The 24,112-nt window shown below is 41.7% G+C and overlaps 1 protein-coding gene across 1 annotated transcript in view; it reads left to right on the top strand.

Annotated features, from left to right (window-relative positions):
* Positions 1-1,646: 1,646 nt before the first annotated feature.
* The window catches only part of MYH9 (myosin heavy chain 9), a 72,421-nt gene continuing 49,955 nt past the window's right edge, over positions 1,647-24,112 (top strand). Inside the window, exons 1-3 of the mRNA XM_049822358.1 lie at positions 1,647-1,812; positions 17,579-17,931; positions 23,622-23,778. Of these exons, the coding sequence (XP_049678315.1) occupies positions 17,599-17,931; positions 23,622-23,778 (490 nt within the window). The 5' untranslated portion in view covers positions 1,647-1,812; positions 17,579-17,598. The remainder of the gene's footprint in view (positions 1,813-17,578; positions 17,932-23,621; positions 23,779-24,112) is intronic.

The following is a 24,112-nucleotide window of genomic DNA, read 5'->3' as shown; positions in this document are numbered from 1 at the left end:
GTGAAGACCTACCCTGTATGTTCCCTTCCCACTGCCAACTTAAATTCTCATTTCTATTTTGTACCTGTATTTACATTCCTCATCTCTGCCTTTAACAATGACACCTCTGTATCCCCGATACTCAGCTATACAAACCTTTCAGTGATTTCTCCCACTGCCTTTTGTGTCTTGAGATACAAAGGTCTAGCATTGTTTCCAAATGGCTGCAGTGAATCTTTCTAAGCCTGAAGTGTTATACTTGGGCAAGAGATGCTTACTCGAGACACTTCTCTGCTAACTTCTCTCTTTATTTAAGCCTCTCTCACTTCATTCGCCTCATCCACTTGTAACTTTCGGTATTGCCATCGGTAAACCTCACCTTGCATTTTCTGTCACTGGTGCCTACATCTGCAAATCTGCCCTCCTTGCAGAAGGCAGGAAGCCCCAAAGGGAGGGAGCCTTGTATTTCTGCCTGCTTGTAAAACGTGCAATAAACCTCATCTGCATAGCTGGATCCGACACATGGACTTGTATACGCTGTAGTCTTTTCAGAAGGACTTTTGTCTTACATCTTGGCTGCTGCTACCTCCTGTTACTCATCCCGAAGTTCAGCCTCGAAGAGCGCTGTAGCAACTGCAAAGAGGCAGAACTACACCACCCACCTCCACCTTTTCACACCTCTACTGTTTTGGCGTGCCTTTTTTCAATGCATTTTGAGCCTCCTGTAACGCACACACTGGCTGTTTGGACACCTCAGCAGCATCAGGGGCTGCTTACACCGACGCTTCTGCTTGCGCTTGCCTCAGTTCTGCCCCTTTATCAGATGAACTTCAGTTCCGACTCCCATCTTCCTATCGCGGTCATGCTGCACTGCGAGACAACAAGGTTGGGCGGGCAACTTCTCGACCGGCTGGGGAATTCCCTCCCTTCCCCGTTACCGAGGCCTTCAGGCACGGCCGCCGGAGAACGACGCCTCAGCCCACCGCCCTGCTCCCGGAGGCTGACCCCGAGCTCCCTTCTCCCAGGCTAAGGCCAAAAACCCGAGGCCCCTCCGTCGTGCACAGACGAGCCAAACCTCTCCTGAGGGGGCGAGAGGCTGGCGCGAGCCGCCGGTACCCGCCCGGCGCGGGGCATTGTGGGGTTTAGTCAGGGCACGGCCTGGCGCGGGGGGTTGTGGGAACGGCTCGGTACCGTTCGACCCGGGACGGGGAAGAAAGGGGGGGGGAGGGGAAGGATGTGTGGGAGGGTGTGAGGGGGCTCGGGGGCTCGGTCCGGCCCGGGGGTCGGCGGGGAGAGATCGGCCGCCCCTCCCGAACCCGTCGGCGGCCGCTGGGCTGGGCTGGCCCGGCCCGTCCCGTCCCGCCGAGGGGCGGGGCTCCGCGCGCGCCCAGGCGTTGCTAACGGCAGAGGGCGCGAGGCACCACCCCCTTCTCCCCCCTCCCTCCCTCAACGGCTCGCCGCTTCCTCAACGGTTCGCCTCCGCCTCCTGCTGCCGGCTCCTTATTGGCAGGGGAGGCCGTCAGCTTTCCCTAACCGGCGTCTCTGATTGGTTGACGGGTGATCGGCGGCGGGGTGAGAGGCGGGACGGTGGCGTTGCTGAGCGGCGGCTCCTCCTCCTCCTCCTCCTCCTCCTCCTCCTCCTCCTCCTCCTCCTCCTCCTCCTCCTCCTCCCCGGCCGGGCGCCTCGCAGTGCCGGTAAGCGAGGAAGGCGGTCGCGGTGCCTGCGGGAGGAGCCGGCAGCGTGAGGACGCCGATTCTCTTCTCCGCGAAGGAGCGCAGCCGCCGCCGCGGCGTTTCCCTCTTTTCCCTCCTTCCTGCCGGAGCCGGGCTCAGGTGAAACCGGTCGGGTGGGGCGGTGGGCGCGGGTGGTCCCGGTTTGTTCTCCTCACACACACCCCGCTCGCGGGTTTCGCGCCTTTTTGTCCAGCCGGGTGAGAGGATACCGCTCTCCTCCTCCTTCCCCGCCGAGTCGGGCGGCAGGAAAACCGGCCGGGAGCCGACCTGCCGCGCCCGGGGTGTTCCCCGTCGTCCTCCTTCCCCCCCCCCCCCCCCCCCGCCCCGTCCTCCCCCTCTCCTTCGGGGGCGTGTGTGCCGCCGCAGGGTTGCATTATGCCCAGGGAGTTGCCTCTCTCCTCCCTCCACGCCCTGGTAACTGGCCTCCTCTGAGGTGGCGGGGTAGCGTTATCCCCGCTCTTTTTCCCCGGACCGTCCTCTTTCCCTTCCCTCCGGTGCGTCTCCCCGATCCCCCCCCCCCCCCCCCCCCCCCCGCCCCTTCTTCGCCTTTAAGTGTCCCTCCTTTGGAAGTAACGGGCAGGGGAAAATGGGACCGTTTGGCAGCTGTCAGGGCTGTAGCCTGAGTCACAGGCTGACAATCCTCCTGCAGACATTGCGCTGGGCTTGGCTTCCGCCCTCAGATCTCGACTTCCTCGTTCGGTTTGGTCTGTAGAGTGAAGCCAGGAGAGAGGGAGGAGGGAGTGACAGGGCAAGATGAAGCTTGCAGGGAAAACTCTTGTAGATAGCTTGCGCTTTCAGGCATCACCTCCAACCGAGTAGGAAAAGTACTCCGGCTTTTAGGGATATGGTTACCAACCTGTCTGCAGTAGGTGTGGAAAGTAACAAGTTCCATAGCCCCCGAGGGTGGTGTGTACCCAGGGGGTTTAATAAGGATTGCTCCTAATTTGCCTAAACACAGGGTGAAATGAGTTTTAAAGCAGTAACGTGCTTCTGGCAATAAAGTGGAATTTTTCAGAAGTAAACTGCATCGGTCAGGAAGCTCTTCATGCCATGGCTGTTAAATTCCCCCCGCCCCTTACAGTTCCTTTCCTTCCTCCTTCCCTTCCGCCTTTTTTTATTCTTGAAACACCGTTTGTGTTCGTCATCTTTCTTCTTCCACAGGTTTTTCTTCTGTATCCTATGTCATCCTGTCCTGAGCCACAGTCCATCAGAGCGGACTAAGAACCTAAGCTTTTTTCTAAGTGAGCAGGTCTGTCCTAAACAGAGCAATCTCTCAAGTAATGCGTAAGAAATTTGTGCTTCAAACTTGAAGAGATATTTTAGTAGATGGACTTTGCCCTGCAGACTATGATTTCTGTGCCTCTGCCCTACACTATAAAGAAATATAAGCTAATTTGCATGGAGGCTGTTGAACCATGGTTTGAAAGATTAAATTACACATCCTTAACTCTCATATATGTCTCCTGTCTGTAAGGCTAGATAGGGTAAAGTTTTAACTCTAAAGTAACAGCGCTCTAATCAGTTACTGCTTGTGTAAAGATGCTTTTGAAATTACTCACTAGGTAACAATGTGACTAAGTTCACTTATCCATGGCATTCCAGTAAAAATGGCAAATCATAGTGCAGATACGTATTGACTCACAGATGCACTGTCTGCAACTGTAGTGCTCTCTCCCGAAGTTTAAATGAGATAAGCAAATATTTTTGTTAACTAGAAAGTTGTAATGAGGAGGAAGCAATTGATAAATGTAAGTGGAGTTGTCTTTAGCACAAAAGAGTTTTGAAGTTGTTAATTGCAATTGCCAAAACTGTATAAACACCAGATTATGCTGCTAATCTGACCTTGTAAAAATAACTAAAGTGAAATCATGCAACAGTTCCGTGAAGCTCTGTGTCAGGTGGAACTGTTTAAATTGATGTGTTCTGCTTCTTGACAGCTTTATTTGTTGCGCTTATTCATAGTGTGCACACTGTCTTTCTGGAGGTGGACAGGCAAAATTTTCACTAACCCTAAGGTAGCTGCAAAACTGCTAGTAGTGGATAGAAATGGGGGTCTCAACATCTCATATTTACTGACCTGGAACCTCAAAGTGAGTATGACCAGCACCAAGCTGGTGAGTTACGTGGTTCTTTTTGTAATACGGGGTCATCTCTTGGATACTTGACTTGTATAGCCAAGATCTGGTTTTGGAAGTTCTCTGGAGAAGAGACTTCGACCTCAAAAGTTTGCTCTGCCAGGTAGCACGTGGCTCTTTCTGTATAAACAGGAAGGCTAAATAGTTAGGTTCTGTCCGTCCCAGAAGAATGGGTGTAGAAACTGATGGCCTTTTATTGGACTTTGTTTGCATAGATTGTTAGATATTTCTGCTATGGTTCTGGGATTATTTTTTTTCTTTCAGGTCATTCTCATAAGAAAAAAGTTGCCAGGGTGATATTTTTGTCTGAAGAGAAAAAGAAAGAATAAGCTTTTTTCATTATTTCCTCTAGGTGGATTTTTGATATGCTTCAGAACGTTTTAAGACAAATGGGTTGTAAGAGGTACACTTTAATCTTTTAAGTGAATCAGTAATGAATGATTAATAATAATACAAAAAAAATATAAAAATTACTTGTCCAGTAAAGTTGTAGGAAAGATTAGAAGAATTTCTCACTTAGGAGGCTGAAATAATCTATGTTGTCCAGCACATTACTTTGGTATTATGAAAAAGTTGGCGAGTGTTCAAACTGTGTAGCGGGTGGTAGCTCTAATACTCATCTTTGAGTTGAACACTGTGGTGGAGTCAGATGCCACAGGTGCTTAAATCTCTTTGTAACAGTACTTGGCACTGCAAATATTTCTACTACAAATGCGGAGACTTACATTTACCACTGCAACAAACTATCTTGAAAACTTGAACCACTACTATCTTGGCAGGTCTTGAAAAATAATGTGCTAAATGTTTATAATAATTAATAATTCACAGTTTAGTCCTCTGTCAGACCGTTCACATGCAGGCACAAGGAAGTGTATGTGTATCCGCATGGCTACTAACTACATGAAAATATACTTCAGTTGTACTGGGAGATTAAAGTAGTCTGTCTATACCCAAAAATTCAGGTTTTGTTCTGTTAATCTCCAGGATACCGAACAGACGGGACAGGACACGTGTCAGAGGTATTGTGATTTCTGAGCTGATTCTGCTGAATCTTCTGCTTCTACCCCCCATCCCTAGGCCTGTGTCTTGCCCAGATTCATGTTGTTTGTGACTTTGTGTGGCTATAATAGGGTGAGATTATAAGCGGACCCACTGGAGGTACAGGAACCCATCTGGTGAATGCAAGGTTTACTGAAAAGGGAAGTCAAAGTTAAGGTTGTCTTATCCCCCGCCCCTGTGCACTACATCTGCTTTCTTGCATGGTAACTTCAGGTTATTGGGTAATGTGCTGAAGCTCGCTGATGGCTAAAGTGCATTTTAGAGGCTTAGAGTTAGTGTGCACACCTACTAAAAGGTGTCCAAAACTTTAATCCTGAGTGTATGATTTAATATGTTTTTGTTTGACTCAATAATGCACTCGGTGCCCTCTAACATCCATTTTTGTCTTTGATTTCTTGTATAAATATCTTACTAGTCTTTGTTTTCGTAGTTTGTAATTGAGGCACAGCTGTTTGCATGTTAAGTACAGAAATTGTGCGCCTGATGTTAAGTCTTCTGTGGGTTGGAACAAAACTATAATAGCATAGGATTGCCTACAGCGGCATTGTTTTTGCTGGCAATTGCTCTAGCTTAATGGTGGCTTGGTGACCTTGTACCTTAAATTTCTTTTCAGTTAAAGCACACTGTGGTTCTAATTGAATTTCCTAGTGTAGAAAGAGATGGAAACTAGCAACCTGATTTAAATAGAGTGTGAGGAGACAAAAACACAAATGCAACTTCTGCCCTGGAAGCTAATGCAAATGGGTGTTGTCCAACTAAATGAAATGCATCAATTTACAAGTTCATCTTAATTATGGTTTATCCGCTTCACTTTTTTCTTTAGTGGCTGTGAGAACTTGTTCTGAGTACTTGAAGTAATAATCTCAACACCGATTTGTCTTGCAATCCTAGGCTACTGTAGTGGCTTAACATCTTCTGACCTCATTCCAACCCAGTCATGTTCAGCGTAATGGACTAGTCCCTGTTTTTGGTTAATGACCCTTTGCCGGTTACTATTCAGCACAATATATTGCCTCTCTGAACATCCTAAAAAGTCTAAAGAAATAATAGTGTCTACAATTTTCCAGTGGTGGAACTGTGATTGATTTCACTGTATGATACTTCCAGAGCCACTACTGCTAAGTCATGTTCTTTTTAAACATAGCAAAGTGGAAACTCTAAAATTGATCTGGCATGCTTGTCTACTGCAAATTATTTCTTATAGAAGTATCACAAATGTATTGCTGTTGGATGCAGAGAGGTATAATGAAATATAGCTCTGCATACTGTGGTTTGATTCCATGACCTCTTTATGAAACTTATGCCTCTAGAGTTTTGTACATAGGGTTTGGGTTCTGCTTGTCTTCATGACTAGAAATTTAAATTTCTCCTAATGCATGTATGCTGACTCTACTGAGAGTGGTAAATAAAACCACATGGATGAGTGATTTCAGTAAATTCAAGCTAATAATTAATATATGTTGAGGGGAACTTAACTTGGAAATCTGTATCATAAAGTGTCCTTAACTGATGAATACTTCTATTCATCAAGCACTACCATTTTAATGAGTCTTGGCAGGAAGTCCATTGTGATATATGCCTCAACGCAGAACTGGAGTTCTGATTTGAATGAAAGCAAAGTAGGCGTTCAGATTCGTAAGAAAAGAGGTTTAGAGAAACTTTACAGCTCAACTTTGACAGTCCTGTGCAGTCAGGTATTTTTTTTTCTTCCTGTTGGGCAGCTTTCTGTTTAAAATGTAAGATTTAAAGCATGCTCTTATAATAGTTTACTTCCCTTTTTATTGTTTGTAGTGATGAGCGTATGCTCATCGGTGTTTTTCTTTTAAGGTCAAGACTTCCCCAGTTTGCTCGAATTTAGGCTTTTCTAATCCACGTTGGAAGTGCAGTAGATTTGACTTTGGTTAAAGTCCGTTTTGGCCAACACTTGATCCAGCTAGTTTTACTGACGTACATAGAGTTGATTTAAATATCCAAGGAAAAAAAAAAAAGGAAACCTACAGTGAAATTTCCATGAAAAAAAATTAATTTCAGTTGCTTCTGTCTTTTTCTCCAAATGTGACTGACTTGAAACAACTGTTGTGTCAGTTTGTAGGTAATTTTTTAGTCAGTAAGCTCTTTTTGGCAGGAACTGTTACACTGTAGGTCTGCTTGCCATTTAGTGCAAGAGATTCTAGTCTTGCTGTGCTCAGAATCGATAAAATCAACTATTTTGAAATGTGTGAGTATAAATTAATTTTCACTGATAGTGTTTCTTTTTCTTAAATTGGTAGCCCATCTTAGGACTTAGGCATATTTGAATGAATACAAGATGCTCAAATGTTAAGAATTTGACAACAAATACTGAATGTAAATCTGAAGTCAAACCAATGAACTGGATGAGGAAAGTTCCTGGCTAAGCACTTAGAACTAGTTGATTGATGAGGTAAATTGACTTTTGACAGTTTTTTAAATGTAGATGAAGAAAAATACTCTGACTTCCGTTTTGGCCATGTCATTCATAGTTTAAAACGTAGAGGAAGGTATTGACATTCTTTGGTCTTTTTTCTTCCTCTTTTTGGGTGGTTGGGGAGGTAGGTAGTTGCGTGTTTCACAATTAGTGGAACAGACCAGAAGGGGTGGATTTGAGATGAAGGTGTCCAGAAACAGGCAACTTAATTCATAAATTCCTGATTGCAGGTAACTACCTAGAAAACAGTTTTCGTTACTTTTTGCTTGTAAATGCATCTGAAGTGGTCCAAGAAATAATTTTTTTTATTAATGAATTTTATTTTTTTAGCAGAGTACCACTTAATGTATTTTATTCTTCATAGGTGTTCAGATGTCGTTGTTTCTTTTGTTCAGAGATAGGGATGTTTTTATCTCTTTTTGACATCAAGCAAAATGTGTTCAGGTTTTACAGGATTGTTTACATAATTGGATATGGGAGTGTGGATACAGGTATATGGTAGACTATTTACAATAGTTAAGTAATTGGATACTTGAAACTGTCATGTTTCAAATGGATGTGTCTGTTTACTGACAAAGGAAATTTTCTTTCTTAGATGAGCATAAGTATAAAATAAGATTTCTCCACAGGCAGAAAAACTCTTTAAACTGTGACTTAACATTTGTGATTTAAACCAGTTCACTTAGCTTTTATCATCTGGGTTATATTGCAGTATGAATGTTTATAGCAGATACTGAAGTCTTTGACCTTTCATTACGCAGTAAATTATTCTGAATTGTTTTAATGGCCCTTCCCAAGTCAAAGTTTTGTGCAGGTGAACTTGAGTTTGCAGTTTAATGCGTATATGATGAGAAAGGAGAACGCACAAATGGCATGGGGAAGGTATATTAGTCATAATTTTTCTTTAAAAAAGGGATTGCCAATTTATTAGACAAACCGGTGTAACTTCTAAAAATTATCTACATATTGTCTGCATAGCGCTGTCATATACATGTGCACAGTCAGTTTATCTTTTCCTCCACATAGTGGGAGTTAATAATTTTTGCACATGGCAGATTTTAAGTTTTGGGTTTTTTTTCCTAAGGGACAGGACTATATAGGCAGATTTTTAGTTCTAAAAACTTGATGTAGATTTAACTGATAAATGTTACCATGCTGTATTATACCAATTCTATCAGGAAAAAGTACAATAGCAGTAATGGTTCAGCTCTTGCTTGTGTGGATAACGAGAACATCATAGAATCATAGAACAGTTTGGGTTGGAAGGGACTTTAAAGATCATCTGGTTCCAACCCTGCTGCCACAGGCAGGGACACCTTCCACTAGACCAGGTTGCTCCAAGCCCCATCCACCCTGGCCTTGAACACTGCCAGGGATGGGGCAGCCACAACCTCTCTGGGCAACCTGTTCCAGTGCCTCACCACCACCGCACCGTAGTGTATACGGTTGTGGAGAAGTTAACAACTATGGTGGAGGCGCATGAAACAGTTCTGCTACTCTGTGGTCAGTGTTTCCTCAATGTTGTTTTTTATCCTTTTATGCCAGATAGCAAAACTTTGTTGGAAACTGCCAAATTATATTTGCCTCCTCTTATTGGTACTGTAGAATGTCATAGTATGTCAGTTGCCTACCAGAAGGGGATAATTTTTTTTTTTTTTTTTTTTTTTTTTCCAAAAAAAGTCTTTTCCTGTAATGCCAGAACGGAGAAAATTTTATATGCCATATAGCCATGATTGTAACAGTTCAGACTAGGTTCCTGCTATCAAGTGCCCCTGCTTTTACTCATTTGAGATTGAAAGATGAGTCCTTTCTTCCCCTTTATTACAAAAATCAGCGCTTCAGAACATCCAGACAGGAGGGCATGGTTGGCTGAATTCTAAAATAAGAGATGCCTAATGCTGTTCCTTTTTAAAGACTGATATATTTGACATTTAGGGAAGAAAGCACATGTCAGGAAAGGAACAAGCTAACCAGAAAAAAAGCATGAGGCTGAGGTGTACAGACCAGACAAGCGTTCCTTGTGCGCTCCACTGAACCGGGGGCTTTCTCTAGAACATTGGTTATAATGGATAGCTATGTAAGGAGCCATGAAGCTGTGCAAGACCTTGAACGCAATAGGGAAATGTCGCAGTTGGAGTGTTTCAAAGTTTTTCAGACCATCTTGAACTTGATATTTATTTTCTGTGAGGTTGTTCTCAACCCGGCCTCCTTATACAACCTGGAGCTTAAGGCTATGTAGCTTTTCCTTCAGTGCAGGAGTTGCTGTTGTTCCATGTCCAGAGTGAGTCACTCTCCTCCTTCCCCCCAACTCCAAGATCACCTTAATAGACAGAGGTAGGTCCTCTTAATGAATCCCTGAGTATAGCTAGAAGAGTTGAGAATCAAAGTTGGACCCCGTAAAGGTGGTAGACTTCTCTGTGCCAGGGTTTTTGCCTACCATCCCCACAGCTGCTGTTAATGGTGCAGCAGAACTATTTGAAAAAAGAACAAAAATATGAGATGTAGCAGAAGGCTGTTTGTGCATGATCATAGTTTGGCACAGTAGGTTGAGCTGTAAGTGCCTAGAGAAACTTGGTTCCCTGCTGCAATGTAAAAATAATCTTTTTTTTAAAATGGTTTGCCAGACATATTTGCATTTGGTTCTTTCCAATATGAGCTGGAAGAAAATTAGTATTATTGATGCTGAGATCAAAGCAATTTCTCAGTTAATGTAAGTGAGAATAATTGCTCCTGTGACTTTATCTTAGCCACATGTGTGCTAAATATTTGTCTCTAAAAGAGTGAACCGGAATTGTATTTTTCTTCTCTGTATTTCGGTGTAATTGTTTTGTTCCCTGTTCCCTCCTGTGATGAAATGAAACCTGGAGCTGACAAAGACGACAGGGAGTGCTAATTGATATAGAACTGTGTACTGGAAGAGCTACCTTACACTTCAGTGCCCCAGAGAGTTCTTGGAAGTTACCTTCTTAGCCTTAAATCAGAATATTAGGGAAGGAATGAAAAGTGACCCTGAGATAACAAGGACAGGCTGAAACTTTCCAAGCTCTTCCTCCTCTTTCATGCAATGGCCCTAGGGAATTCTGCATGCCTGATCAGAACTTCTGCAGTCCATTATGCCTCCTGAAAACAAGTCTTCCAGCAAAACAGTTTGAACAGCAGGGATGGGCTGCAGTTTTCTGAACTACAGCTGTCTCCTTAAGTGGGATTACTTTGCTGAGTGGTCACGAAGAATGTGTTCTCCCCCTGGAATGTTTTCCTTGTGGGCACACTGTCTCTGGAAGAGGAATTCTCTCCTCTGCTGAGAAGGCATGTACTGTACGAGCACTAATGAGAAACAACAGTTGCAGAAAGTGTATTATGCAGGATTGTAAACTTTGAATATTTATTCAAAGTGAATGGGGTTGGGTGGCAGCCAGCCTAGCTTTGTCATGCTAAAGACTGGACTTGAAATCAACAGAAGCCTACCCTCCCCCTCCCTAAACCAGTGTTTGGTGTGTTTAAACAATGTGCACAGGCTTCATAGAACTGATTAACTTTATTGGTGCCATGTACATGATAACGTGTCTTTGTGTCTCACTGAACTGAGAAGGTGCAATTAAAATAGGGGCAAGCATACCCTCCCTAGCATTAACTTAGGGAAGCTATGCCTGGCCATATTTGCCCATAACCTACAGTGGTTAATTTCTTTACAGCATGCAGTGCAGTTGCCCAAGATCATTTCTGTGCATGTATAGCCCATGGTGAAGCCTGCGCTATCCCATTTTCGCTCTTTGGTACCCAAAACTAGCCTCTTCAGATTGGCATTAATTTACGTTACATTTACATGTGCTGTGCTTGTAGCTTCTGTTCTCCCAATCTTGCCTTACTTGTATATAGCTTTGTGGCCTTGCAATTTGCCATGGAAAGTCCCAGCTTCACAGAGCAAACCTCCTGTGTCAGCTGTTACAGTAGAATATGCAAGTGCTGCTTCACACATACCAGAAAGTGGTGCTTGACAGATGATGAAAAGAGCTGGACATGCAGAAACTGAGAAACATTTATTCTATGTTTGTTGTTCTGAGGATGCGTGCCAGGTACCTTTAGGCCACCTGGAAGATACAGAATACCCTTCAACTTCTTTCTTCTGTCTTACGTGTAGTCTGGTCACTTGATCACCTCTGTGTAATACAGGCATCATTTATATGTTAGATAATTAGATTCCTCCTTCTTGATTCTTGGAGCCCTGTGCATACAGAGAAGGCGCTTTAGTGCTCTACCTTTGAGTTTAACTTACAGTAATAAACATGGTAGCTGGCAAGTCTGGGCAGCACTACAGTCAAACTGAATATGCAACAATAATTGCCAGCAATCTGCATTCCAGTTGTGAAATAAATCTTTCAACAATGTATTGTGTGCGTCAGACTGTGACTAGAGAGGAAAGCAGTTAACTACAGTAAGCCTAATAGCAATCATTATGAATCCCAAATAAAGCTGAACTAGATGAAATGAGTCTGCGTGGTGGCACGGCATTCTGAACAAAAAGGGTAAGTGTAGCTGAATGCCTTCAGCTTGGGGGACTATCAGTGAGGGAGTATTAATTGCAAACTTGTGTGCTTGCCTGATGTTGTATTCTCTAGTGGGATAACTGAAATTCATGATTCTTCAGTCTGAAGCATCAAGCACTGATGTGTCACAATATACTGAACTTGAGAAACGAGCAGATAATAACCAGTCCATCAGTTCAGCTTCCTGCCAGCTTTTCCCCTTCCCTTCCTCTCGCCCTCCCCCCTGCGATTCATTTCTCACCCTTAGTGATTCAGACTTCAGTTTTGATATAGGTGTTACTTCAAAGTTGGAACAGTTTGTGCTAACAAACTTTGCAGTTTTCTTTCCCATAAACATCCTGGCATGTGGAGCTGTGAAGTGTCAGCATAGTATGTCCTAAACAGATGAGATCTGACTGGTTTGTCAGTGAATACAAGAGAATTATAGGGAGGGTTTTTTGGTGGGTTAGGTTTTGGGTTTTAATGTTGTCTGTTCATGGTCACTGTAGGCAGTCTGGCCACTAAAGTCTGCTTACTGTGCTTTCTAGCTGCACTTAATGCAACTGTTTCTGTTGATTTGATGAACTGTATTCAGCTGGCTGGGGAAAGTGAAATAGTTGAGTTTGCAAAAATAATGCAAGTATTAGCTGTTCAGATTGTACGTGTAACAGATTCCCATCGTATGAATGTTACTGACCAAACTTAGTTTGAATCGTTAGCTGCTTCTCAAAGTCAGATTATTGTTTAAATGCTGTGTATTAACAAAGAATCCAGTTTCTTCACTGAGGACACTTTAGTTGTAACTGAAATGGGACTGTAAGTGACCAGTAGTGCTGCGATTTTCTAGTGTAAAAGTCTTGTCTTGCCTGTAGAAATAGTGTACATTCCTTTTGCTCTGTGAAAGGGCCTTTTGTCTTGTATGCCATTCTCTCACAACCTGCTAAAGGTAAGCCAGTTTGGAAAATGGCATGAGAGTTGTGTTCCTGAAATACTTTTAAAATGTGAACTGTATAAACAAAGGAAATTAACTTGTTTTAGTCTAAATGTGTTTACTATTTATTGTCCATTCTTTTTGTCACCCTGATCTTTAGGGTAGTTCCTCTTGCACTGCTAGTATAAAGGTTACTAGACAAACCCTGTGGGGGGATCATGTCATGTGAAATCACAGAAAGTTTTTATAACAGTGCCTTACTGGTGGATATGAAGCAGAAGAAACTTCTAGTAATTACCCACATATGTCCCTTTTCATGCAGGCTCAGTCTTACAGCAAAGTTCTGAAATGGTGATCTGAATCAGCAAGTATACAGTACATGTATCTAGCTATCTTATGTTCTCTGTAGCCCAGTACTTCACAAACTTCTCATAATTCATTAAAGTAAGGAAATGGTTTGTGATTAAAGCTGTCTATTCCAATGTAGTAAATGCATCTTTGCTAATGATGAGGTTGAAGCCTAAAAAGAACAGTGTGGGGATCCCTACTTTAATGGTGGTTCAGATAAACTAGAAGTGCTTTCCTTGCCTAGCTAGTGCTCTAATACTTGTTAGCAAGTGTGATGCTTTAACTGTTGCCATTAATGCTCTTCTGAATATATTCTGTTTCTACTTCAGGCTGTTACCTCGACAGTTTAGCATAGCCCAAGCTCATCTTACTGAGCAGTGGCTCAGTCCCAGAATTATGTGGCTGCTGACAGAGTAAACATTTGGGGGGGGGGGGGGGCGGCGAATAATACAAATAGTTCTGGAAAATTAAATTGCAAACAGATAATGTTCTATGCTTTAGCAGTTGCAAAATGCTGTAATTGAAAGGAAGGGAACTTATAGCAGAGGTAGCTTTTAGACCTTTCCAAGACAGACAAGGTGTTTGTTTCCAGGTTTTGGGGAAGCACTTGATGGTTTAAGTAGGGAGAGGAGTGTGTGAAGTGTCTTGTAATTCAAGCCTTAAGGCTATGAAATTGTAGGAGGCTAAGGCGAACTTCTGTCCATATGATTGTATTCAAACGAGCGTTTGGGATAATTCTGCCTAGTTCAAAGGTAGTACATGGCATCTTAACTTAGAGCCAGTGTTTAACTTGTTCATCTCAAAAGAATCTACAGGGAAGTATGTATGTAAAGCATTATTGAAAAATTTTTTAAGGCTGGACTACATATTATTTATGTCTTGGTCCTGTCCTATTCATGGCTGTAGAGATCGCTTTGCATCCATCTGTAACTGTATGGCATCTTTGTGGCAACTATGTAGTTAGTTAAATGGCAAGAGAATGTCTTTTGGCACCTGAAATAATGAAAAACAAGCAATGTTTGACTAGTCTGTTCCTCAGACTGCTACAAACCACAATAAGGGAGCATACTGGGTTAACAGGGAAGTGACTGCAATATTTCATTTTTGGAAACAATACTAGGAAGGAGGCATTTAAACTCAAAACAAGGATGGTCTGTCTTCCTTCTGGATTTTTTTTGGTCTTCTTGCCTGTAGACTGGTGTTGCATCAAAAAGAATATTGTTAACGGTATTCTCATCTGACAGTTGCACAATAGCCATGTAAAGATAAATGTCCTTGCTCCACGTAATTATCTACACCCGAAATGCAAACTACTAGGCAAACAAATTGCTTCCTAATTTGTTCCTAAAATGGTAATGACTTGCATTCGTTGAGAGTAGCTGTAAGGCTGCAAGAGCTTACTGGGCTTGCTTCCTTGACCACTTAAGGCGTTTTTAGAAGTGCCCAGTGAAATGTGGCATAAGCTAGGAAGATAAGTTTTGGAGCCCATGAGTTGGAACTTGCTGAATCTGATTCCTCTGGTACTGTTCTTGTGGAGAAGGCAAATTAATGGTTGGTTTGTGGTATTGCTAGTTTAGAGGCCCTGTGGGTTAGAAGTCAGCCTTGAGAATAGCACTAATACCATGTTATCTTAGCATGATCCTCCATTTTTTTAGTTCTAGTACCTGATGATTCTGTTCTGGAGCACATGAAAACTAGTTTGAGATGGTGATGCTTGCTGCTTCCATGCAATAGGGTAATTTTCAAGTCCGTTTAAAGTTGGAGGTGCAGACCATCTTTGAACCTCCTCACTATTTGGTACTACTGGCATAAAAAACCCTAGTGTTTGGTGAGATTTTAGAATGGCCGTGTTAGGCTATTTCTCTTCTTACTGTAAAAGTTGTTGTTTTCAGTCCTGGGAATAAAAAGGGGTAGATGCTATAGAATGATCCCTTACTGGCTGAAGAATGCAGTCTTGCTGTATGTGAGATAATTCAGGTTTCTCCTCCTGTGAGGAATTTGATTAGCCTCTCTGTGGCTATCTTCTTCCCTTAGTTCTCTCCAGATCTAGAACTGGCTGGGGATACCCCTTGAAAGATTTCATGTGGTCTTACATATTTCTTATCCAAAAAAAATTAGTCTTTATCCCAGAATAAATCTCCAAGGTGTGTTGAATGCATGTACTCTTAACAGTAAGGAAGTGAGGAATATGTTTCAGTGTAATACAGGACACTTCAGATGGCTGGTTACTTCGGATTCCTCAGGAAATGATGAAACTGAATTTAGCTGAAGCATACTGCCTCTGTGTCCTGCCTGATTATAGCCAAAAAAGGCAACTGGTTAGATTCTGGGAGTTGCATAGGCAGGAAACTGTGTAATGGAGGGTAGAGCACAGCTGTTGCCTTGCCAAACCTGATACAACTCTGAACACAATTGAATATTTATTTCTTTTTTTTTCCCTTTTCCCCCTCCTTCCCTCCACTCCCTTTTTTTAACTGTTTGACCACAACCTGCAGATGATACTCTGCAATGTCATAGAGTCTCAATATCTTTTGTTGAATTGTTAGTTTTCTCTATTTCCTACGCACTGTCAGGCTAGCTGTTGTAGGGTGGTCTTGGAGCTCTCTTGACAGCTCAAATTTTTCATGGCAGTCTTCTGATTGCTACATCTTATCTCTGCAATAAACCTCTTCATCGTGTACCCATTAAAATCTGGGTTTTCAATAAAAATACAAAAAGCCAGGGAGGAGGAGCTGCTCTGAGAATCACTGTTGTGGTTATTGAGGTGGAAGTGTCAGTGACCCTGTGGGGAAGGAAAGATGAGATAGAGTGTGGAGTAGCTGCTTGGCATATCCTATAAGGCTTAAGACAAAGATTTTAAACTTACTTTATAAATAATCATTTCCTTTAGCTTAATTTTCTCTTTGTTTGCTAAAGAATTTCTGACTGTGAATATACAGCTATCCATACAGTATCTGGCACAAAGTTGCATACCACCGACAGTGATACATTTGTTGAAAGGAATTTCCCTACATGCTTACAAATGACTGGTGTGGGCATTTGTGCCCATGGTTATTATAGCTGATGTTTTTCTGGCATCATTCACTGCTTGCTAATGCTGGGACTCAACATCTATTGTTGCTCTCATGCATATTTTGAGAATTGAACTGCTTCTGTCCTGCTCTCAATCACTTTTTGTCTGCGGTATCTATAGTCAGACTTCACCTATTTGATTTGCAGGCTGGTTTGTAAATATGGGTATGGTCTGTAGAAAATTTATCTCTGTAGATCCTGACAGCCTGCCATGACATGAATATTGATATTTTCATTTCCTGTTCTTTTGGTGGTAAAGAGCTCTAACTTCTATCCAAGTTACAAAAAACTTATATTGAGGACACTGGTATCTTTGTGAGGAAGGATCCAAGAAGTAATGTTTATGGGACCTTGTAAAGAGGCTGCTGCTACGTGGTTAATGAGCCTTGACGCATGCAGTCCTTTCTTCTGATTGAAAGGATTTCTGAGTGGCACCAATAAAATTGCTGCCTTATAAACTGGAAAATCCCTGGCGGTAGTGTTCTGGTTTTGATGAAACACTAAATCTAGGGTGCCATTTTCTGAGCATGCTGCCTACATCTCCCTCTTGTAGGGGTGGTACTCTCTCCTCTACCTGACCACAGCTTCATAGAAGGATTCCAATAGTGGATTTTTGGCTGTAAAATTTGCTGACCACAGGTTTATTCTGTTACTGCCTTGGAGGTATTTTGCTACTGAACATTATCTAGAAAAAAGATACAAACTGGTGGGCTGGGTGTTGCTACTAAGCTGGTGATGGAAAGTATCTAATGTCGGTCTTAACTGGTATCCACAAATTATCGATGATGTCTTTTAGAAGCAAAGTATGCCTCATGTATTGTCTAGGCTGGTATATGGCATTTCTAAGAAGTTGCAGTATTTGATTTGTAGCTTATCAGAACAAGGAGATAGGAAGTGAAAGCGTTGATTAAACATTTATGATTATATTTCTGACCTAATATCTCTACCAAGTAGAGCAGTGAAGGGCTAATCTTGACTTGAACATTACTGACATAGTATCTGATGCTATGAGTATTGGCACATCTTACAAATTGTTTGATGCTTGCCACTTTAATGTGCTTTCTCTTTTCTGCCAAATAATGGCTTCCAAATGCTTAACGGTCAGTGTTTTGTTGTAGGGTTTTTCTTAACTGCTTGCTAGTTTGTTTTTTTTCATCCTCTTGGCAAGCCAAACCGTGACCTTATTGGAAGTTTGACAACTTACCAGTGCTTACTAACATGAAACTAAAGGAGGGGGAGGCATGCTCTGATGACCAGGGCCTCAGAGTACTTAGCGTGTGCCTGTCTGCCTCTAGGAATTTGCAAGGCAACTTGAGGCTTTAAAAATATTCTCCCCCTTCTCTTTTTGCAGGTCCCCAATTCTAAAACACAATGTCACAAAGAGATGCAGATAAGTACCTTTATGTGGACAAAAACATCATTAATAACCCCCTGACTCAGGCCGACTGGGCAGCTAAGAAGCTGGTATGGGTTCCCTCAGAGAAGAATGGGTTTGAGGCAGCTAGCCTGAAGGAAGAAGTAGGAGATGAGGCCATCGTGGAACTGGCAGAGAATGGGAAGAAAGTGAAAGTAAATAAGGATGACATCCAGAAGATGAACCCCCCCAAATTCTCTAAAGTGGAAGATATGGCGGAGCTGACATGCCTGAATGAGGCTTCTGTGCTTCACAACTTGAAGGAGAGATACTACTCGGGACTGATCTATGTAAGTAATCTTGTCTATTGGGGTGAGAGTTCTTGATTACATAGTATGTGAACTTACTGTAATCACTTTGCTTCTAAAATGTGTATGTTAACCTTCCATTGCCCCTATATGCAACTCTCATGTGACTTAGCTTCTTCCCTCTACTTAAAATCTTTTCACTAAACTATGCCAATCCCCCTCTAGTTAATGTTGAAGCTTTCAAGGAATGCTGTGGTAAATCTGTCTTTAACATTTTAATGTCTTCATTTGCAGGATGTTTTGAATGCCATTTAACTTTCTTTTAGCAAGAAGTGAGAGCAGTTGGAAAGCGGTAAATGGGGAGTCTGATCTGGACTGAACCAAATAATAATAAAAACACAGTCCTGATATACCTAACATCTGAACTGCATTTTCCCACGTCTGGAGCTTCAGTGGGAAAGAATGCTAATGCCAAGCTTTGTGTTACAAAAATTCTGGATCTCGGAGTGTTTTACTAGAGAAGGCACATATGTGCCTGCGTGTGCTTAGACATAGGAAATACTTCCTTTTCTTTCTACCCCAAAATGGACAAGAGCAGAGATTCCTGCTTCTTATTGCTGTGGAAATGAGAAAGCTACCATTTATGGGACCAATGGTCCTACTAATGAAGCATGCAGTAACTACTTGTGAATACCAAAAGCAATGAATAGGAAAGGTGAGGAAGGAGAATTTGGAACCTTGACCTGGTTCTTCAGTTCCCTTCTGATTTTCCTCTTCCTGTGGCCTGTGTTTAGCCAGCAGATGTTGGTTGTGATAGCGCCTATTTTATTGATACTCTGCGGGCATAGAATGAATGATTAAACTCAGCGGTAATGTAAAATTTGGGTGCAGTGACTAGTTGAAACAGGAACGAGTGTTTCTTGGTTTGTTTATTCTCAGGCTAGCCTCTGCTTACATAATTAAAATGGGACTGCCTGAGATGGAATCCTGCAGGATGTAGAAATGCCGGATGTTCAGTATTTTTGGGCACTATGAAATCTTCACAGTAGATTAGAAGATCTATTAAAATAAAATGTATTAAAGAATAAATTTAGTATGTAAACATATATATTAATACAGTCCTTGAAGAAAGTCTGTCTGCATTTCCTCTCTCCCCTCTTTTTGTGCTGCCAAAACCCAAAAGCTGCCTCTCTTGTCATGTGGAGAAGACAACATAAATAAAAGCTCTCTGCAATATCCATCTGTATGTTTGGGGTTTTTCTGAGTGCTTACTACTTTATCATACCCATAGGGATATAGTCTTTTATGCAGTCATCTTACATGGCAAGCTATAGATGATCTGCCCTAACAGGGACTGGTGGTATCTAAGACACCACATAGCAGAAAGTCACCCTAGCTATCCACCTTGGGTAGAAACCTTTGTGAACTGTTGCCTTCTAGGTTAACAGAGCATGAACACAAGCTAGCAACTCCCACTCTGGCTAGTGCTGTGACCACTACTCTTCCGGAGCGGCACAAAGGCATATAGACAACTGTCGCAGAAATTAACAGAGAACATCTGAAGGATGCAAAGCTGATATAAATTTAGTCTGACTCCCACTGTCTGATCTCAAAATTTTGAGAGCTAATGTGGTTGGAGGTTGATGCAGTTAATTATTCTGTGTAGTCAATAACTCCTCTGACTATTGGTCAAAATCTATTCTCAAGAGGGAAGAATCTTGGTATTGAGATGAAATAGGATGTGCAAGATCACATGTAACATTTTTAGAACAGGAAACATTGCTAGGTTATGTAATAAGTTGTTGAAAATAATTCAACAGCATCTTGAAGTCTGTTGTGCACTCTGCAACAGGCTGTTTCATGTATCTTGCGAGATACTCTCTGAAATTTCAGACATAGTCTGTGACTGTAATAAATTGAGTTCTTCTAACTGGTTTGTAAGAAGTATTAAAAAATCCCCACACCCTTCACCTAAGCAAGTAAACCTAGCATAGTAATTCTCTATTACAGAATCTTAGTCTTGCCAAAACTGTTTCTGTGCACTTGTGAAATGGACTGATCTCACCTGTCAGCAGTTCTCAGCAAGTCAGAAGATTAATGCAAAGGCTTAAAATACTTTTATTGGAGTGGCTGTTGATCATTAATCCTCTTGAAAGAGAATACATGCAATGTATCTCTAGCACAAATGTCTCTGGAAAGATCATAAGCATAATTTAGTTCTGCTCTTGTCCTTTCTCTCTTCTTTGCCAGCGGGGCTGTGTTTTTGTGTCTTTTTTCTTTTTTTTTCTTTTTTCAAACTTTATTCTTCTGTCTACCCATCATATAAACGGAAGGGGAAAATCTTACGGCTGGTGCAGACAAATTTTGAGCAGGGAGTGTCAAACATTTCAAGAACTAAGAGCTTGAGTCTGACACCAATTTGCTGTGTCCATGTGCTGATTGGTTCTGCACTGAGGTGACTTGCTAATAGACTGGCATTCATATTAACCCTTTCTATTTAGAATGCTTCACCAGAAGATCATTTTCAGCTTCTGTGTTGCTTACCTGAACTGCCTTGTTTGTCTTCAGTGTGAAACTCAAAACTCAACCTTACATGTTCCAGTTATTTCATTGAAGTTAACAGTTCCTGGAAAATAAACTTTTTGATGCTGTCAGCTTTATGCCATACTGCAGATGGTCCTTTCAGCTCTTCAGAGCTAGTTTAGCAGTTAAAAAAATAAAGCTAGTTCCAGTTTGGCCCATGTGTTACTTGAAACAGTTAGTGAAAGGTAATGCCAGAATTCTATTTTGAGATAGTAATGTCTGAAACAAAGTACAGAATTCCAAGCCAGCTACGCTTATAATAGATTAGCCTTTCAATTGGAGCCTTGGGTTCAATTCAGAGGTTTATGCATATAAGTCTTTAGTTGTACTTTAATAAGATGAGGATGACGCTTGTCTTCACTGTGGTAGGGCTGGCAGCTTTTGCTCAGTATATTTCAACTTGCTTGCTATATAAAACTCTGTCATTGTGCTTGACCAGCAGTTGTGACATGGTGGTCTAGCTCAGTTGCCTATCCCAGCCATGATTAGTTGCCTCTATTAGACAAAAATATCACCTCACACATCTGACTGAGATCATTATACTGCAAAGAAACTTCCCTTAGGTATTTCTCCTGGCAACCAGAATGCTGGAAGGAGGTGATGGCTTCTTCCTGCATACCTGCTTCATGGCTTCATCACTGTAATTGAAATTAATGTCTTCCGTTTTCTAAACTGCTGCTTTTGCCCATAAGACTGCTTCAGCCCAGCTTCAGACTTTTACACTACTCTTACTTAAAAAGCAACAATTCTAATTTGTTCAGTACACATGGCCATAAAAAGTCACACAAATACATACAAGTAAACTTTACATTCCTTGTGGAATATTGCCACAGTAGTTGCTACTGCTACCACTTTTTTTTTGCTCTCACTTCTAATTCCCCAACAGCAGCGAACAGGCATTTAGCTGTATTAACCTCTTCAAAGGAGAGGAAGGTTCAGTCTGTGGCCTGAGTTAGTTTTGTTGCAGAGGGGAACAGGGACAATATAGGGCATCTTCTTTTGATTAATATGTGCAGGTTGCTGCTGCCATGGGATTTGAGGCAAGATGGCTGCTAATACAGACAGCTGGAACTGGCAGCCTAGAGGGTTTTTGTTTACTTGTTTTCCAGAACTCAGATAAAATTATAGCTTTCCTTCTAACAGTTCATTTGATTCCAATGTCAATTATTCCCACACCAGCATAAGGAAAAGGTGTACTGCATGTACTGTGAATGTGCTGCTCTTGAGTCGACTCCTTTCTGCCTCTTGGTCCTACTGTGTCTTCCACTAGTGTAGTCAAAGATCAGGAAAGCATGACCCAGTCTTTCAGCTGCTGTTCTGTGCTGTAAAAGTACTGTCTGATATGATGGAGAACTAAGGCTGAGGCAAAAGGAACTAGCATTGCCAAGTTGGTTTCTGCAAACTCCTTAAACTTCCTTTCAAGCACTACCTCAAACCTAACCTGACTAGAATGTCTCACTGAAGTTTAGCTTCCTAAAACTTTAGAAGGCCTATGCTAAAAGGTTTTTAGCCAACTTTTGTAGTTTCCCAGTTTGGAAAGAGATTTAGTATTTTCTGTAAGCTATTCAGATATTCCTCAAATATTAGAAAAATAAAAAAGAAAGTAGGTCTGGAAACATACCCTGATAGTTTATGCTGGGGTGTGGAAAAGGAACCTTAAATACCTATAAAAATTTTGCTTTCTGGGAGACATAGGGTGAAAGCTGTATCTGAATCTGCTGCATATAAGAGTGGGCTGATTACTTAATGTTAAGCCAGCGTGTAGAAAATTTGGATATAAGACCATAAACTCTGTAGTAGATGCTATTTTCACCCTTCTGATCACTGTAGTCTAATCCTTACCTTTATCTAGCTAAAGAGGCTAAATCTGATTAAGTACTCTGTGCTCATTGTGGAGAACTCTTTACCACTCCGAAGCACTCCTCATTGAGCAAACAATAGAAAAGATGGTAGCAATAGAAATAAAAAGTGCCAAATGTACTCTCTTCTGGTAGCACTGCAAGTTGCTGTAGAAAGCTGCTCCTCTCTAGATGTTTCAAACAGCTGCCTCTAAAATTGACAGGGAACTAGGGTAGCTCTAAACCCCAGGAGCAACACTTGGAATGCTATTCTTAGAATATCTAGAAAATATCTAAGAAACCTCTGCTCCTTCTATTCCCTTTGCAAGTAAAATGTTTGTTGAGGGAGGGCGGGGTTTAGGTATTCAGATCTCAAAGATTTTTTTTTTTAATTTCTTCTTTTTTCTTTTGAGAAACTTAATATTTTCACTAGAAGTATTTTGACAGTTGTCTTCCATTAGAACTGTAAAATATAAGCCAGTGGAAACCAATTGAGAAATTGAGGTTTGCTGTCACAGATCAACCAATTAACCACTTGAGATGAATTAGAAGTAAACTTTGGCAAATGTTGCTGACTCTTCGAGCATGGAATACATTAGAATTGTTTCCTATATTGACTAGTTCAGAACTATACTACATTAATGACCTTACAGTTTTGAGTCTAGTTCTAGTTACACTTGTTACTTTATAAATCATGACAGCTTTCAGGCTGGAAGGGCCTTTAGGAGGCCATCTAATCCAAGTTTCTGTTCAGAGTAGGGTCAACACTGAATTCAGCCTAGTCCAGTGGTCTTGAAAACCTCTAAGGAGTACACTGGTCTTATTTTTCTTTCAGTAACTATTTTGGCTTGAAGTTTTATGTTGTAGTTGATCAATTACTGGATAAATCCATAGCAAACATGAGGCAGAAGATAATAAAATGCATGTTTCTAGGGGCTGAGCACCTACCTTATAGAGTGAAATAGACGCTTGACTTGAATATAGGAACTTTGAAGGGAAGAAAAGCCAGTCCTAGTGGACTGTTAATTAGCCAGGGAGCAGGCCAGTTTGATATCAGTGTGACTAATGTGTCAGCTGATGCTCTGTGCATATTTGGAAAGGTTGAGTACTAGTCAAGTTGATATGACTTTAGCTGTTGCTCAGATTCTAATATTGCTTAGTGGGAAGCATCCCACATGGCATCACTGAAAGGAGCACTTAAAAAAGGACTGGTTGGTTTGTTTGTTTTTTCCAAGTAATATACTGTTAAAATGTGGAACTATACAACATTTTTAATTCCTGTCTTTATTTGTTGGGGTATTTTCTTTCCAGACCTACTCAGGCCTGTTCTGTGTGGTGATCAATCCTTACAAGAACCTGCCCATATACTCAGAAGAAATAGTGGAGATGTACAAAGGCAAAAAGAGACATGAGATGCCCCCTCATATCTATGCCATCACAGACACAGCCTACAGGAGTATGATGCAAGGTGAGTGCTGAGATAATGACTCTTGTTGAAATCGCAAATCAAGGTTGCAGTCAAAACACTGTAAGAGAACAACTCACTGCTATCAAAAGGCACTGTTGCCCCTTCTGTCCTTGCTTACAGACACCTGACACCTACTTGGTACCAGCTTTTTTGTTCAGGTGAATGGCTTTCTCCTGCTCTAGTGGCTTGAAGAACCTTACAAAGAGTCTGGCAAGAGCTAAACTTGACAAAGAACAGACTGGTGTGAACGCACAGGGTTCAGAGAAGCAGGCAAGGACAACCGAGGTAGTGAACTTCCCCCTCTCAACGATGAGCCTATGGAATGATAGCTGTA

The sequence above is a fragment of the Accipiter gentilis genome, chromosome 18, assembly GCF_929443795.1.
Source record: "Accipiter gentilis chromosome 18, bAccGen1.1, whole genome shotgun sequence".
Lineage (NCBI taxonomy): Eukaryota > Metazoa > Chordata > Aves > Accipitriformes > Accipitridae > Astur > Astur gentilis.
The sequence above is the reverse complement of the archived record's forward strand: the minus strand, read 5'-3'. Positions and strand labels throughout refer to the sequence as shown.